General features: G+C 38.4%; 2 protein-coding genes across 2 annotated transcripts; both read right to left on the reverse strand.

Annotated features, from left to right (window-relative positions):
- Positions 1–113: 113 nt before the first annotated feature.
- Positions 114–6716, reverse strand: LOC110069232 (uncharacterized). The gene is made up of 8 exons (XM_020776726.2): positions 5654–6716; positions 4985–5095; positions 4228–4386; positions 3619–3734; positions 2717–2822; positions 2247–2378; positions 1979–2037; positions 114–1731 (listed from the first exon to the last, which is right to left on the reverse strand). The coding sequence occupies exons 1-7, from the start codon at positions 5963–5965 to the stop codon at positions 1987–1989; spliced, it is 987 nt and encodes a 328-aa protein (XP_020632385.1). The 5' UTR covers positions 5966–6716; the 3' UTR covers positions 114–1731; positions 1979–1986.
- Positions 6717–8494: 1778 nt separating this feature from the next.
- LOC110069193 (uncharacterized) lies at positions 8495–13906 on the reverse strand. The gene is made up of 3 exons (XM_020776677.2): positions 13185–13906; positions 11083–11154; positions 8495–10323 (listed from the first exon to the last, which is right to left on the reverse strand). The coding sequence occupies exons 1-3, from the start codon at positions 13556–13558 to the stop codon at positions 9372–9374; spliced, it is 1398 nt and encodes a 465-aa protein (XP_020632336.2). The 5' UTR covers positions 13559–13906; the 3' UTR covers positions 8495–9371.
- Between the last annotated feature and the right edge of the window lie 32 nt (positions 13907–13938).

Genomic DNA, 13938 nt, shown 5'->3' on the forward strand with positions numbered 1-13938 from the left:
CTTTGACATGTAAATTTTGCTATCAACCCTGTATATATTTAAAAAAATGATGTTCACTGTATTACATAACAAAGATAGAAATCGCCATAGGAAATATACACAAAACAACAAACTGTGAACTAAAGAGCCTGCGGTTTATTTTCACTTTTTGGAAAAAAAATGACGGTTCTTATACCTTGCCAATACAAATGCTTGACTCAAGTAACTTTGTCACACAGTAATATATTATAGATACTGGTTTCTCTGTGGCTTAGTGTTCAACAAAAACTCAAATTATGACAACACATAAATAATCCGTTTGGACTAAAAATACATCTTCAATCTTTTAATCCTTCTCATCTAAGACTCTCCCTCTCACAAAATTTAATAACTGCACCTCATATCTATTAAGCATTGAGCTGTAGAAAGTTAATCTGTCACAACCTAACGTTTTTTGAACCTAACCTTTATTGAAACCATATATGGTTATCAGGGGAGAGGTGGGGGGGGGGGGGGTGGTGTGGTGTGGTGATAAAGGCCTACCACACCACCCCTGTTTGGTCTTGAAATGTTGCTTCTTCCTTTACTTAAACTTCTTCTAACCATTTTCAGCATATAGGAAGAAAAGTGATAGCTTCTCAAACTCATTAATAATTCATCATATTTCAACAGAGGAAACCATAAATAATGTGATGGCATGGTGTTTGGATATCTCATCCTAATTAGCATATATTTTTACGGTTTTATTTCTCGGTTTTCTCCCAAGTCTGAGTTTTGATTGAGAAGATATATGTAACACTCAAGACGGTGTTTGATCACATTTCCGAACACCACAAAGTTCATCAAAAGTACTCCACTATGCCTCATATTTTCAACTCTCTTCTCAATGTTTGGAAATGTGGTCAAACACGATCTTTTGTGTCTGACACATTGCATAGCACACTAAACTTTTCCCTGGGTTTTCCATCTTTGTCAAGCATGTCAAGAGCCTTTTGTACTGGAACTTCTTAAAATTATTTCACTGTTACTTACAATTGAAGGCTTTCATGCAAAAAGGACGTATATAGTATTCTGGGCTGATTTTTATTTTTTACAGGATAGAGCTAATTTTTGGCAGACTGACTTGTTTTGACATGAAAAACATTGCTGCATAATTGTTTTTGTTGATTTGTGCTTTGTTTTTGAGAAATAACGTATGCAAAAAACTCAGTGTTCCAAGGGTATCTTTTGGAGATCTTTAGTTGAACGAAAAACAAAAGAAACCTTTTGTTTTGCTAAACGATGAACAATCTTACCCAAGTTTCTGTTTTGGGGTTTGTGTCTGCTAACCACCCCATGTTGTGTTTATGCTTTGGGGTTTGAGTCCGCTAACCACCCCACTTTGTTTGCAGGGTGTGTCCGCTAACCACCCAATTACCTGTCCAAGGTGTGTCGCTACCACCCACTCTCGTTGCTATCCCAGGGAGTACCCAGTGCCCATGGTCCCATTTACTGCCAGATTTGTCTTGTTAGTTTTTGTCCATACAACATTATTAGAGAGCGAGTTGTTGTTAACTAAGCATTACAGTCACTTCCCATCATTCAGCAATGCATTACAATAATTTAATTGAACATTGATAATACTTGTTAATTTTATCCTTGTTGCAAAATTGGCTGTATTTCTAATAAATTGACTTCAAGAGTAATACAATTTTTATGGATGAAGAAATGTTCCTGATCGTTGTCAACTATGTATACATCAAAACATGTCACCTGTTAAAAAAAGAAATCAGAGAAAAAAAAATAAATGTTTTGTTTTAAAACCAATTTTTTGGCTTTATCACTGTTAGTGACTCTAACAACGGAACTACTTGTAATAAATATTATCTTGAATTATTTTCAAAATATATTCTTGACTGGTGCAAAGCAGTTTTCAGTAATGAATAACAGTACTATTGTTCTCTATGAGTCACGATTTTCGTTTCTTCTCAAAGCATTAACATCCTCAGTAAGATCTCACCTGCTTTATCACCTAACTGGCTTTCCTTTATTCTTGGCCCATTGCCGTAGAAGCTCATCCTGAAAATATAATATAATAATTATACAGCTCTTACTATTGAAAATTTCAAGAACACTTGAGAAGTGTGAGAACAACAGAGTTCTGTTAAATCTCCAGCTTTTCTGTTATGCACTTGTCACATGTTTTTTTTTAAATTTCCTAGATGGCATGCTTTTGTATTCAACAACTGCATTCTCTTCATAATATTAGTTATTGCATTGTGTCTTACCTGTTGGACAAGCTGTTTTTCCATTTTTGCACACAACTGCTGCATTTCAATAGTTACAACTTCTTTGTCTCTAAGTTCAACAATTTTTGATTGGAGTTGTTTCTCCATTACAAAGCAATTTGGACACTTGCCCTGCAATAAAAGAAAACAAATTAGTTGTGACTGCTGTTACTGTGAAACTCAGAAAGCCATGAACACCAGACATATTTATGGGATGTTCTTGTGTAGCAAGGGAAAACCTAATTACAGTTTAAGTGTGAGAAAGCTAAACTGCAGACAGCAACAGTAATTAGTTTGTGGCTTTGAGGTTTTCTCGCGTGGACAGTACAGAATTAAATGAAAGTGTTCACGGTTTTTTCACTCACACAGTTAAAGCAAATTTCATTTATACTGTAAATATGAAATTCTGTGTTCTACTGGGCCTTTGTTTGTCAAATTAGATACAATAAAAAGCAGTTCTAAAGTGGTACCTGATTTGATGATTTCATGGATTGTAATTTGTGTTTCAACACATCTGTTTCTTCTGTTACTCTTTTGAGCTCCTTGGTTAGCTCCTCAAGTTGCAGCTGCCTCTCCCTGCAAAAACATTAAAAAAAAGTTATTAAAACTAAAAGTTGTCAAATATTAAATAATATCATTATACAACAAAAAATGGAGGTTAACCCTTGAACCTCAATTATTAACCAGACATAATTTACCAAAAATTTGTCTTCAGAAGACTTACTCATAGACATGGCTTCCACTATATTGTCACATGTTTAACTGATGCAGTGCTGGCTTTTGAGCCTTTGGATGAAACTCTTTAATGTAACAGCTCCATGAAAAGATATGAACCAATCCTGTCATGATCTCCCATTTATTATGTTTCAAAAGGTCTATTAAGTGCAGGGCTGTCATTAAGTTTTGAGTCAATTGCAGCCTTGAGCTTCACACCTGTAACAAACTTGTTGCCTTTTGAGTGAATTGTATTGCCTATTAAGCCTACATAGCCCAGTTCATCTGTAACATCAAGGGCCCATCAAACAAACTCAGCTGCAGCAGGTGTTATGGGTTACAGCCCTTAATGACAGCCCTGAAGAAGGTTTTATTTTTGAATGTCTGAATAAAACCCAAGCATGTCACCAATGAAATGAGAGCTATTGATCAGAAGCTTCATATGGTATATATGGTATTATAATTATTATGTCTTACAACACAGCTCAAACTCATGAGTCTGCAGATGAGACTCCAGTGTGTGGAGAAACAAAATTAATAAAAGCATCAAATTCATATTTATTTATTCTGTCATGTAATGTTGCTTGCTTTACAATTTTTTCTAGCAAAAAGAAATCTTATAAGTCAAGGGTTTTAATAGTCACAACCAAAAGATCACCTTGAATTATCCTTAAGAGCATCAGCCATATGCATCTTCAAGACTTTCATCTTACCATCACGGTCTGTGAGTTCCTTGAGATGCTGAGCTTTTAACTCCTCCAATTCGTGATCAAACTAAGAAAAGAAGTTAAACTAAATTATGGCAAGTGCTGTCAAACTGACCAATCATTTCTAAGCTACCTACTTTTTGGATAAAAATTGCAGGAATCTAAGAAAGAAATAGCTGCTCTTTAAAATCTAATAAATGTTATCCAGGAATAAACTGATTTGGTTTTAAAAGGTATTAACAGGCCTACAGGTATAACCAGCAGGTGTATATCAAAGGATCGTTCCTTGAGCTACAATTTTAAAAGCAGGTAGCCATAATTTGCTATGGGTTCAGCTTAGCTAAGAATTTGTAGAGCACGATGTGAAAAAAGTATTATGAAGGATGTCTGGATGACCATCTGGAAAAGCCTGTTTTAGGCTTTTCTCAACTTTGTCACATGCAACAAGTTTATGATGAATCTATGAAATGAGGTGTTTGATGCCACTCAAAATCAAACCCAATAACTACCTTATGATTGCCACTAAAGACACCAAAATGATCCTCTTTACGTATCCTTACCTCTTTTTTCATCTTTTCTTTTTCGTTTTCAAAGCTGTCTTTCAATTCACTGATTTCTACATCTTTGTTTTTCACAATCGTCTTCTTTTCCTCTATTTCTTTCTCTCTTTCACTGATGATTGCTTTCAATTTCTTAATCTGCTCTTCAAATTCTGCTACCTGTTGAGTAAACATCAGGGCTGTAATAAAGTTTTGATTCACCTGTAACCTTGATCTTCATGTAACAAACTGCTTACTTTATGGGTGAATTTTAAGGGTCCATCAATCATGAGCACACAGCTGTAACAAATGCTATGGGTTACAGCTCTTATTGTCAGCCCTGAACACGATATGTGTAACATCACTGATGGTTTACAAACCCTGTAAAGTTCTTGTAATGGCTGGGTTTGTAGTATGTTCTAATAGCACATTTGCACGTTGGTGTCATTTGACTACAACTACCAGAATTCCTATCGTTTTTTTTTATTATTTAAATTTTGAATTCCCAGTGGGGTTTAAATAAGAATTGCCCTAATTAGGATAACAAACAGAAAGAGTGAAGGATTCTGATAGTTGTAGTCAAACAACATCATCATGCAAATCGCCTATAGGCTAACTTTCAGAGAAGAGGTTTCCTATAATAAAATTATGTCCATAAGGCAAATCCTCCTTCCATAAATGAAGACTAAAGAGGTTGAAGAATTCCGAATTCCCAGTCTTATGGCAATTATGGAGTGAAGTTGCCAAAAAATTATTTCATATAATTATATTTCTTTACCTGTACTTTGAGTTTCTCCTCCAGTTCCGTTATTGTGTTGGCTTTCTCGTTGATTTCAGTTCTTAGCTGTTCAATTAGCTTTTGAAGGGATAGGATCTTCAGCTTCAGTTTCTGAAAACAGATTAAAAATGCAGACAGGTTGTTGGTAAACTAATTTCTATCTAGCCTAATTGTCAAACCAAACCAAAAATAAATGATTGTTAGAAATTCTAAGAGTTTATTCGGGTTAGAATTTTTTCAGAAATGTGTTTTGCAGTCTGTGATACTTTTGGAAGATCATGAGAAAAAGCTACAAAACTCGGTGCCACAAACTTCACTGACATGTATTTAGGCCTGTCACTCCAAGAGGAGCACAAACCATAACGGCACTAGAGCCTAAGGGTATTTTGAAAACCATTTTGCCTGTAGCCTACGTGTAGCTGTACCCAACCCTGAGGAAAAACGTTTTTCCTTGGGGGATGGGTACAGCTACACATAGGCTATTTTGCCTGAGGTTGGGAATTTGACCCCCTGAAAAATAAAAATGTCACATGCTGGGGGGAGCGGGGGGAGGTAGGCCGTTAACCCAGAAAGGGGGGTTTCAAACCGACTAGTACATCTTCCTAAAAATAGCTCAACCAAGATTTTATGACTCATTTCACAGTGACTTTATACACAACAGTGACTAACCTCAATTTCTTTATCCTTGCCATTTTCTTGTGGGCTGGAAAATTTTCTTTCCTCTTGTTGCTTTACTGTAGGTGTTGTCTTAATCTCATCAGTGTTTGGAGTCCTTCTGGGAGAAGTACTTGCTACCAAGGGTCTTTTGGTCGCTGTCTTTAACTGAATCCCTCTAATCATATCATGGGACCACTCTGGTTCTCTAGCACTGCCTGCTAAAGGAGGAGAGTTAGATCTCCATCCACTTCTTACTGGGGGAAACTTTGTCGGAGAACGCCTTGTGGGCTCAATTGGCTTCAAACCAGTCCTCATGCGAGACATTGCAGCCAAAGTAACACTGCTTCGTCTGTTAACGTTTTGATCCTAGGTGAAGGGTTAAACTGCACTTCGTCCGATAAAAGCCAAAGGAAAGGCAAATTATTTGCAATCAGGTCTCAACAACGTCGCTTTATGGAGTTGTTGCTTGACACGAGGAGTTCATTAGCCATGTCAATACAATTTAACCAAATGTACACAAGAAACAGTTCTCAATAGTCGTGATAAAAGCATTAAAGGATTCATTTCATCCAGATGAGTAATGAAACGAGCCAAGCTTGCTCGATCCGAGGTCCGGGGACTTGATCGTAGAAACTTTATACGTGCGTGCCAAGTTTCACTTGGTAACCAGCGAAATAAATTATAATTCCTACGAAATTACCGGTTTGCTTTGATCGGCAACTCTAAAAGGAAACCGAAGTCCTCGATCTTGATCTTGTTCTGCAAACCTTGATGTCTAATGTGGTGCTAAACGCGTTAATTGAATTTTATGTGTAAATCTATCCGACCATAACAACCACTTTCACACGCTCCGAGGAAAGCCGTTGTGCCGTTTCGTCTTTTTCAGCCACATTCCTTCAGGATGCGACTCCAACTGTTCTTTGACAGCAAATTACAATAGAGTCTGATCGCTGGGATTTCATTAAGTTGGTTTATGAGAACAACAGCAACAAACGTCAACAAAATGTTGGCCAACGACTAATCTGCATTACAAAGCAAGTGACCAACGCTTGTCGCTGTTCGCCATGTTTGATCACTCGTGGAAACTGGTGCGAGTTAAGTTTGTTTACAAAGAGTCATGGGATATCTGGGTCTACAAAATTTTAGAATTATTATTTTACGCCCTGCAAGTTTTGTTTTGTTCTCTGACTCAGCCGAAAATAACGAGCTATTTATGATTTTAAGGAATTCATAACTCAATTAAATTAACGCAAACAGAAGGAAGTTAGCACGAAGTATAAAAGGAATATTTCCTGGTGAAGGAAATTAACAAGGATGACAAAAAGAGGGCGCTTTTGTGAGGACAAATGAAGCAAATGTTAATTATCAAAACAAAATTAATATCACCTGAGTTACGAAGGCACAAAGATAAAAATACCGCAACCGTATGATGCTTTTTGGCGCGGGTTGAGACCGAGAGGGTATTTTGTGAGGGCTTCTATCAGAATTAACATACGGTTTCTAAACTGTCTTGGTACAGATTTAGGAGAAATTTTGCCTTTAAAATGGTTTTCTCTGCATGTTAACTTTCTCAACATCAACTTTGGAAACACTGAATGAAATACCGTCGTTGTGAGTACTGCAAGAACATATAATACGACGCAAGGTCTGTGGGGGGAAGGGTTTATAATCAAACGAAGCGGCTTAGACCGTGGCCTAGACTGGATGCGTATATTGCGAGGAAGGTATAATTTTGTAGCAAGGAACTTTGTGCTAGGGAGTTTGGCAGCTTGATTTCAAGAAAACTTTGTGCTTAAACGCGCTTTCATTGACTGTTCAATTTCTGACAAAAGAAATTGGCGAATTCGTTCCCCGTATAGGGTTTATTCTCAAAGTAGTCCCTCTCACAGTTCTTTCCCAGATCATTAACGACGAGCGTTGCGTGGATATTTTCTATCGTGGAGGATGGAAATGCGTGTGATTTGGTATTTATTGAATCGATTAATGGGATTTCCGAAACCGGAAGTGATCTTAAACTAACTTGGGAAGTATTAACTTGGGAATAAGGCTTAACCCTCTTAACGTTTATCCACAGGACCTTGTCTTTACTCATTCTGCACAGATGATTGGTGGACTTTAAATGAAGCGATATAAAAGAGATGAATCACCTCGCTCTTATACGAGAAGACGACTTTCTATCTGTTTGGAAAGCTTTGAAATAGACGTTAATGCTATCAACGAGCTCTTGCTAAGAGCTCTTTTCACATAGAATCAGCAAAGTTATTTGTTTCTAAAGAAACTGTCGGGCTGCGCCGGGCAGCAAGTGAAACATTTCTTAATACTATTTATTTGCCTAGTTCCTAGGCCTCCATAATTCATCCCGGTCAATAGTTTTCGGGTCACGTGGTCGGAGGCGAAACGTGTGGCTACTCCGGCTGTTCGTCTCGGATAAGTCACCGAAACTCAATTGCCCGTGAAGGCCTAGGAGAAAGCCTATTAATTTATTAACTTGAACTTGAAAAAGGTAAATTCACTGCCGTAACGAGTTAGCTTCAAAAACTTGATTACCTTTAAAGGAGCTCAGTCACGGTATTTTGAGTTGTTTTGGCCCTGTACAAAATTATCTTTAGACTGAAGGAAACCTGAACATAACCGGTAATAGTTTACTAAGATAATAGTAAACCATAAAGAAACAACGATGGTTAAGGATGGAGAAGATTGACGCGGATAACAAACGACTAACTTGAAAAATTTAGCTTAAACTTTTCCAGAGGAGCAAACCGTGACGTAGCTCTTTTAAGTTGATAATCAGTTAGCTAAGGGTCTCACATAAAACTAAGGTTAACCGCCAGAAGACTGGACACTCAAACAAAGTTGTTGATGTGTTGAAGATAAATATTTATTAATTGATGATAAACTTAAACCACATCAATGTCTTGTGCTTGGGACATGGAGTCATTTCTTCCTCTAGGGAAGGGTGGGTTTTACCTCCGAGCCGGTAAAAACGCACATGATTAACTTTTATATTATATTGCATATTTACTCTTTCTCGGATAAATTGTTTTATTTTTGTTTTCAAACCAGATTTTAACCCTTCCTAACCAGAGTGATCAATGGCTAAGTGTAGGCTTTTGGCTAATGCTCCGTCTACGCTACGCCGGAGAAATTTGAAAACGCAGCTTTCTTTCTACGGTTAGGCCTACCGTCCACACTAATCCGTCACGAAAACGGAGCTTTTCGGAAACGCTCTTCAAACCAGAGGAATTTGAAAACGCCGGCTACGCGTTTTAGTGTGGACGGAGAACGTTTTGAAAACAGAGCTTTTCGAAAACGATGACCATGTGATTTCCTTGAGCGAGTTTTCCTCAAACACAAATCCACAATGACCGCTGATTGATGCGTTTTCAAATTTCTCCGGTGTAGTGTGGACGGAAAACATTTGATGCGTTTTGAGAGTGAAAACGCCGTTTTAAATTTCTCCGGCGTAAACGGTGGACGGGGCCTAAACTGATTATCATGGCGTGTGAAAACGCAGCTCAATAAACGCCAAATATTTTCTCCGGTGGAGTTTAATCGTTGTAGAAATTGGTTTCTTCAAATTTCATCTCAGTCATAAATAACTTTCTTCTTAGAACTTAGTGTCGTCTTAGAACTTATCAGATACCGCAAAGTTTTATACAGTAATTCCGTAGAAACAAAATCAGCAAATTTTGCCTAGATTATTTCTTCAGGGTATTTAAGGGTACGACCTCTAATTATGAAAATCTGCTAAAGCAGCAGCTCTAAGTTTCTTCTCCGCAGGCTTAAACGACCGCGCCTCTAACACGTGATGGAACTTTCTTCGACCAAATCGGCTCATGTATTGAAGAGGTACATTCTGGTTCAATAACACCTTTTCGCTCGTACTCGGCCTTTCTTTGTTCGAATCTTTCGATGCATTCTTACTGGCCTCTTTGGGCGGTGGGCCCGTTTGTTGCCCTCGAATCCGAATAAAAGCACTTTCACTAGGAAGTTTTCTCGCGGTCTGGTAAGGTTTTGGAATGCGATCAGCGCTCGATGAATTTGTCGAGCTAAATATCTCGCATTTACCAACCGCCACGTGCGTTAGCTTTGATTTAGCGTTCGCAGATGGAACCGTACTTCCCAACTGCAGGTTACCTCGCGAGTTCAATTGCCGAGTTGGAAGCAAAACATTTTCATCACTCTCACTACTCGGAAGCGTTTCCACAATTGGTTTATCCTTCCTTTCAACCTTTGAGGTCATAATGTTTTTCTCTCTTGCCGTTCGGTGATTTTTAACGGAACATTCTGTCCACTGAAACTTCGGAAGACGAATTCTTTCTTTGTGAAATCGTCTCGATTCGTCTGCCGATTGATGTGTGGCTGAGTTTGAAATCGGTTTCTCTTCCATGTGATGCGGTACGTCAGGCTTTGAAGGCACGCATGGGAGAATAGTATCTTTAGTTAACTCGGGAGCGGTTGGAACAACATCTTGGCGACTTTTTGCCGCATCCGATTTTTCTTCCTCCACCGTGGTGCTCAGTTTTCCTTTTCCAGTTTTCTGGGAAACTTGTTTGGCGTTTGAAGCAGTTACTATGAAAGGTAGAACCTCACTGTTCAACTTGCCGCCATTGCCGCTCGGCGCGGGTTTTCGATCAGCATTGTCTGTTCTCTTCCCTGTGAGACAGATGTTTTGTAGATCACTGCAAAAAGAACTTCAATAAGTAAGCGCGATTTAAGAATACACACAAAAGAAGTTTCTTCTGGCTATCGGCTTTAATGACATTATGTTTGTTTTGGTCTTTGTTTGCTGCGCCCTGGGATTGGCCCGTCTGAAAACTTGTGCAAGACAACGTGACCAATCACAGTTTAGACATTGTTTTTTAACCAATCGCAGGTGCAAAACCAAAACCAGCGGGGCTTTTCCGATCACGTGTTTTTACCTTGAGTTCTTATTAGTCGCCGCGTGGTTTAGCTACACCGTTTGGTGTGACTTTAACAACAGTAATAAAACACCTCTGTCATCTCAGTCAGAAGTTCAAACATTACTTGGTTCTTACTTATTAGTGTCAGAAAGGAATCTACTTTCTTAAAGATGATCAGGTGTAACCGAAAGACTGAGAATTGCTTGCGTCCATTTAAAACGGTTTTCCGCCGGCTATTGATAGTCGTAAACAACGGTAGCAAATTTGGCCAATCTCAACAAACGAAAATAACGCCACGAGCCAATGAAAACTCGGGCAAAAACATGCGACCCCTTCCAAGCGCGGGAAAAACAGCCGCTGGTTTTTGATTTCGCCTTCTGATTGGTTGAAAAAAACTGTTTGTTTGCTTTGACTGGTTAGAGCAATTACAGAGCTTAGCAAATAAATTCGAAAAGAAAACCCATAATTGCTCTTGAAAGTCAGTCGAAAGTGATAAGTCTGACCGTTTAAAAAGGAAACGCAAATTAATGTCCTTACCTTCTCATTGCTGCCACTTTGTAGTAGTCTGATATGGCCTCGATGAACTTCACTCGATCAAAAACAGTTTTGCTGAAGTGAAAATATTACGTAGCAATAAGACATGGCTGGAGAAAGTATAAACTTACACCCCACATAGAATGGAGCAGATGGAAAGGAAATATGGATGATACTTCTGAGAAATGTTTAGATGGAAGACGAGAAAAATGCGAGCCTTCACTTCAAACGTTTGATCTATTTAATCAGGTAAAAAATTTCAGATGAGTCACTGAAAAAGAATTTTTAAACAAATGATACGAATGTGAGGATTATTTTAAAATGGCTCGGCAAAGACGGAAAGTTAATAACATCGCGGCTGAGCGATCAAATATTTTGATCCAACACCGTTCACCACACCAAGCCAGACATTTTCATTTAACACGCGCGACGAGCAATGTTTCATTGCTTGGTGTGTTCATCCAACACAAAGCTTGATAGCAATCTTTGCTCGTTTAGCTGAAGCTTACCACAAACTATGTGCAAATAATTTTTCACGAAATAGGCCTAACTAGAAACCCGTAAAATTGCGTGAATGGGAGACAAATTATTTGAACCCAATTGCATCAAAAGGAATATATAAAATATTTATAACGATCAGAAATAATTCACCTTTCGTCTGTATTTGTGTCCATCCCCGCTCGGTGGGGTGAAAAGCAGGATTCACAGAGTTTTGGCCAATTTCGTTTCGCTACATATTTGTAGCTAACAGCTATATTGCTTAAAAACTTCACGCGGGATTTAACGAGTTTCTTGCGCGCAATTTCTTACGCTAAACGCTGCCAAGTTCTTAAAACATCCTTAAGTACGGAAATTGTGGGTGTTGGCGGAATGGCATCTTTGATCGGACATTCTGATAAAATCACACAACTAGAATTTATTGTTCATGGAAAAAAACGTTTTTAGGGAGAGAAAACTAAGCGAAAAGTTAAAATAAGTAAATTTATGGTTGGCCATATCATGACAGGTCACTTCACAAACTCAACGAACGAGAATACGATACTGAGCTATATTGAAACTCTGAAAACTGAAAGTGTTTCATTAATTTTGACCGAGATGCGATTATTGTAAAGCTAAGAAAAAATTAAAGACATTTAAAAGATACTAAGAGCGCAAAGGCAACGCCATAAAAAATCGCGCATTAATACGCAGAAAAACTCATGAAAATTCAGGGCAAATGGCGCAATATCATCCTCTGAAATCATCCGTTTTGCGTGCTTACAAGTTTACAGTGTTCAATATTTCTCCACACGCCAACAACCTTCGCAAGTATGGTAGACGCCCTCGAAACACGTCTTCTATCAACTCAGGCTTTTCGCTTTCTTCTACCTAAAAAATATACGAAAACTAATGCAAGATTCACTTTGTGTTGAATTGCCCATTTCAGCATGAAGCTATATTCGCAAACTATTTTAATCAGATAAGATTGTGGGTGAAAATTACGGCGCAATAACTTTGATCCGCAATGTATTGTTTCGTAGAAACATATTGCCGGGCCCTCGGGCCAAATGTCTAATTAAGCATATAAACATGAAATTTGGCCAAATACATGCCGAAGTTAATGTGTCAGTATTTCAGGCGTGCAACTGTAGATAGGTTCATTAGGCTGAACGAAAATTACAGAAAATAGATATTCTTCGTAACTACCAACAACGTCGCTTGAAGTTGTATTTCGCAACTTCTGAGAAGATTATGAAGCTTGCACAAAAATAATCACAGCGGAGCCAAGATTTCGTTTCGTTGATCAAAACTTTGAACATTTTCAAGTTTCTTCGTTTAAGGAAGTCGTTTGAACAACCTGCAAATCCATTTGACATCAATCAACCTGTCAGTTTATTTTATGATACCAAATGCGAGCAAAACATGCCTACTTCTGTTATTAAGAAACCATTTAGATTTCCTCGTTTTTAAAAATTGAATTCCAAGGCGTATAACTCTTGAAGTTTAGACTGAGTTAGGTGACATATTATTGCCTTTTAAAACATTTTCCCTTCTTAACAATAGCGTTCAAAACCGAGTACAACCCCACAGCAAACAATTAAAACATGATGTAAACAAAAGCTCACCTCAAAGCCCCAATCTTGGGCAAGTATGGATCGGGAACGTCGACCCCCAATACTGGCCTCCATTCATCTGCTCGCTCCAAGAACGTACTGCAATGATTTTCCCTGTACTGTTCGATATAGCGATTAGATTTCTCATAATGTCGAAAAACAAACCCACAATCGGCAAGGGCAATTTTCCCGTCCTTCCTTGGGTTGCTTAACGACGCGTGTTTTGTTGGCTTCCGTGAAACTTTGCGCTCGAGCGATGGCGCCCATCCACAGATGAAATCTTTCTCCCACACTTTACTACAAACACAACTGGAGTCCTCGGTTTCTAGGAGGCGATTTTCGGCGATGTCGCTGTCATCGTCCAGACCTTCACCAAGCGCTTCCATCGTTTTTAGTCGTAGAAACACATCAACACACTTTATGTTAATGATCCGATCAAACCCTCGCCTGGGTATTAAATTATTGATTTTTCCCTTCAATGACTTAGTGAGCGACTCGCTGATTGGCTATTTTAAGCACCTTCTAACAATAACATGGAAATTGCTTTCGCTAGGTTAAAAAGAAAAATTATGTTCGTTTTGTGCATGTATTGTTTGTACAAGGCCTAAGCAATTTCTGTATTCTTCACTGTCAACTCACACTTTAAACATGCACATGTAAAAACGTGTAATGGCCGCGTATGCCAGACGTGATAATTTCTTGCATCCACCGTCTAAGACAAATATTGAACATCTTATTTTTCCAAGTCGCACACGATAGAATCTTA

Source organism: Orbicella faveolata, unplaced genomic scaffold, assembly GCF_042242905.1.
Source record: "Orbicella faveolata isolate gen_17 unplaced genomic scaffold, um_ofav_v1 contig_47, whole genome shotgun sequence".
In the NCBI taxonomy this organism is placed as follows: Eukaryota; Metazoa; Cnidaria; class Anthozoa; order Scleractinia; family Merulinidae; genus Orbicella; species Orbicella faveolata.

What these genes read in the sequence shown, in the direction of transcription:
- LOC110069193 (XM_020776677.2), bottom strand. Translation starts at nt 13,558, where the DNA reads ATGGAAGCGCTTGGTGAAGGTCTGGACGATGACAGCGACATCGCCGAA. An exon ending in CCCAAGATTGGGGCTTTGAG is followed by an intron (nt 11,155 to 13,184) that starts GTGAGCTTTTGT and finishes TTTTCACTTCAG; the next exon opens with CAAAACTGTTTTTGATCGAG. An exon ending in AAAGTGGCAGCAATGAGAAG is followed by an intron (nt 10,324 to 11,082) that starts GTAAGGACATTA and finishes TTCTTTTTGCAG; the next exon opens with TGATCTACAAAACATCTGTC.
- LOC110069232 (XM_020776726.2), bottom strand. Translation starts at nt 5,965, where the DNA reads ATGTCTCGCATGAGGACTGGTTTGAAGCCAATTGAGCCCACAAGGCGT. An exon ending in GCAAGGATAAAGAAATTGAG is followed by an intron (nt 5,096 to 5,653) that starts GTTAGTCACTGT and finishes ATCTGTTTTCAG; the next exon opens with AAACTGAAGCTGAAGATCCT. An exon ending in CCATGAAATCATCAAATCAG is followed by an intron (nt 2,379 to 2,716) that starts GTACCACTTTAG and finishes CTTTTATTGCAG; the next exon opens with GGCAAGTGTCCAAATTGCTT.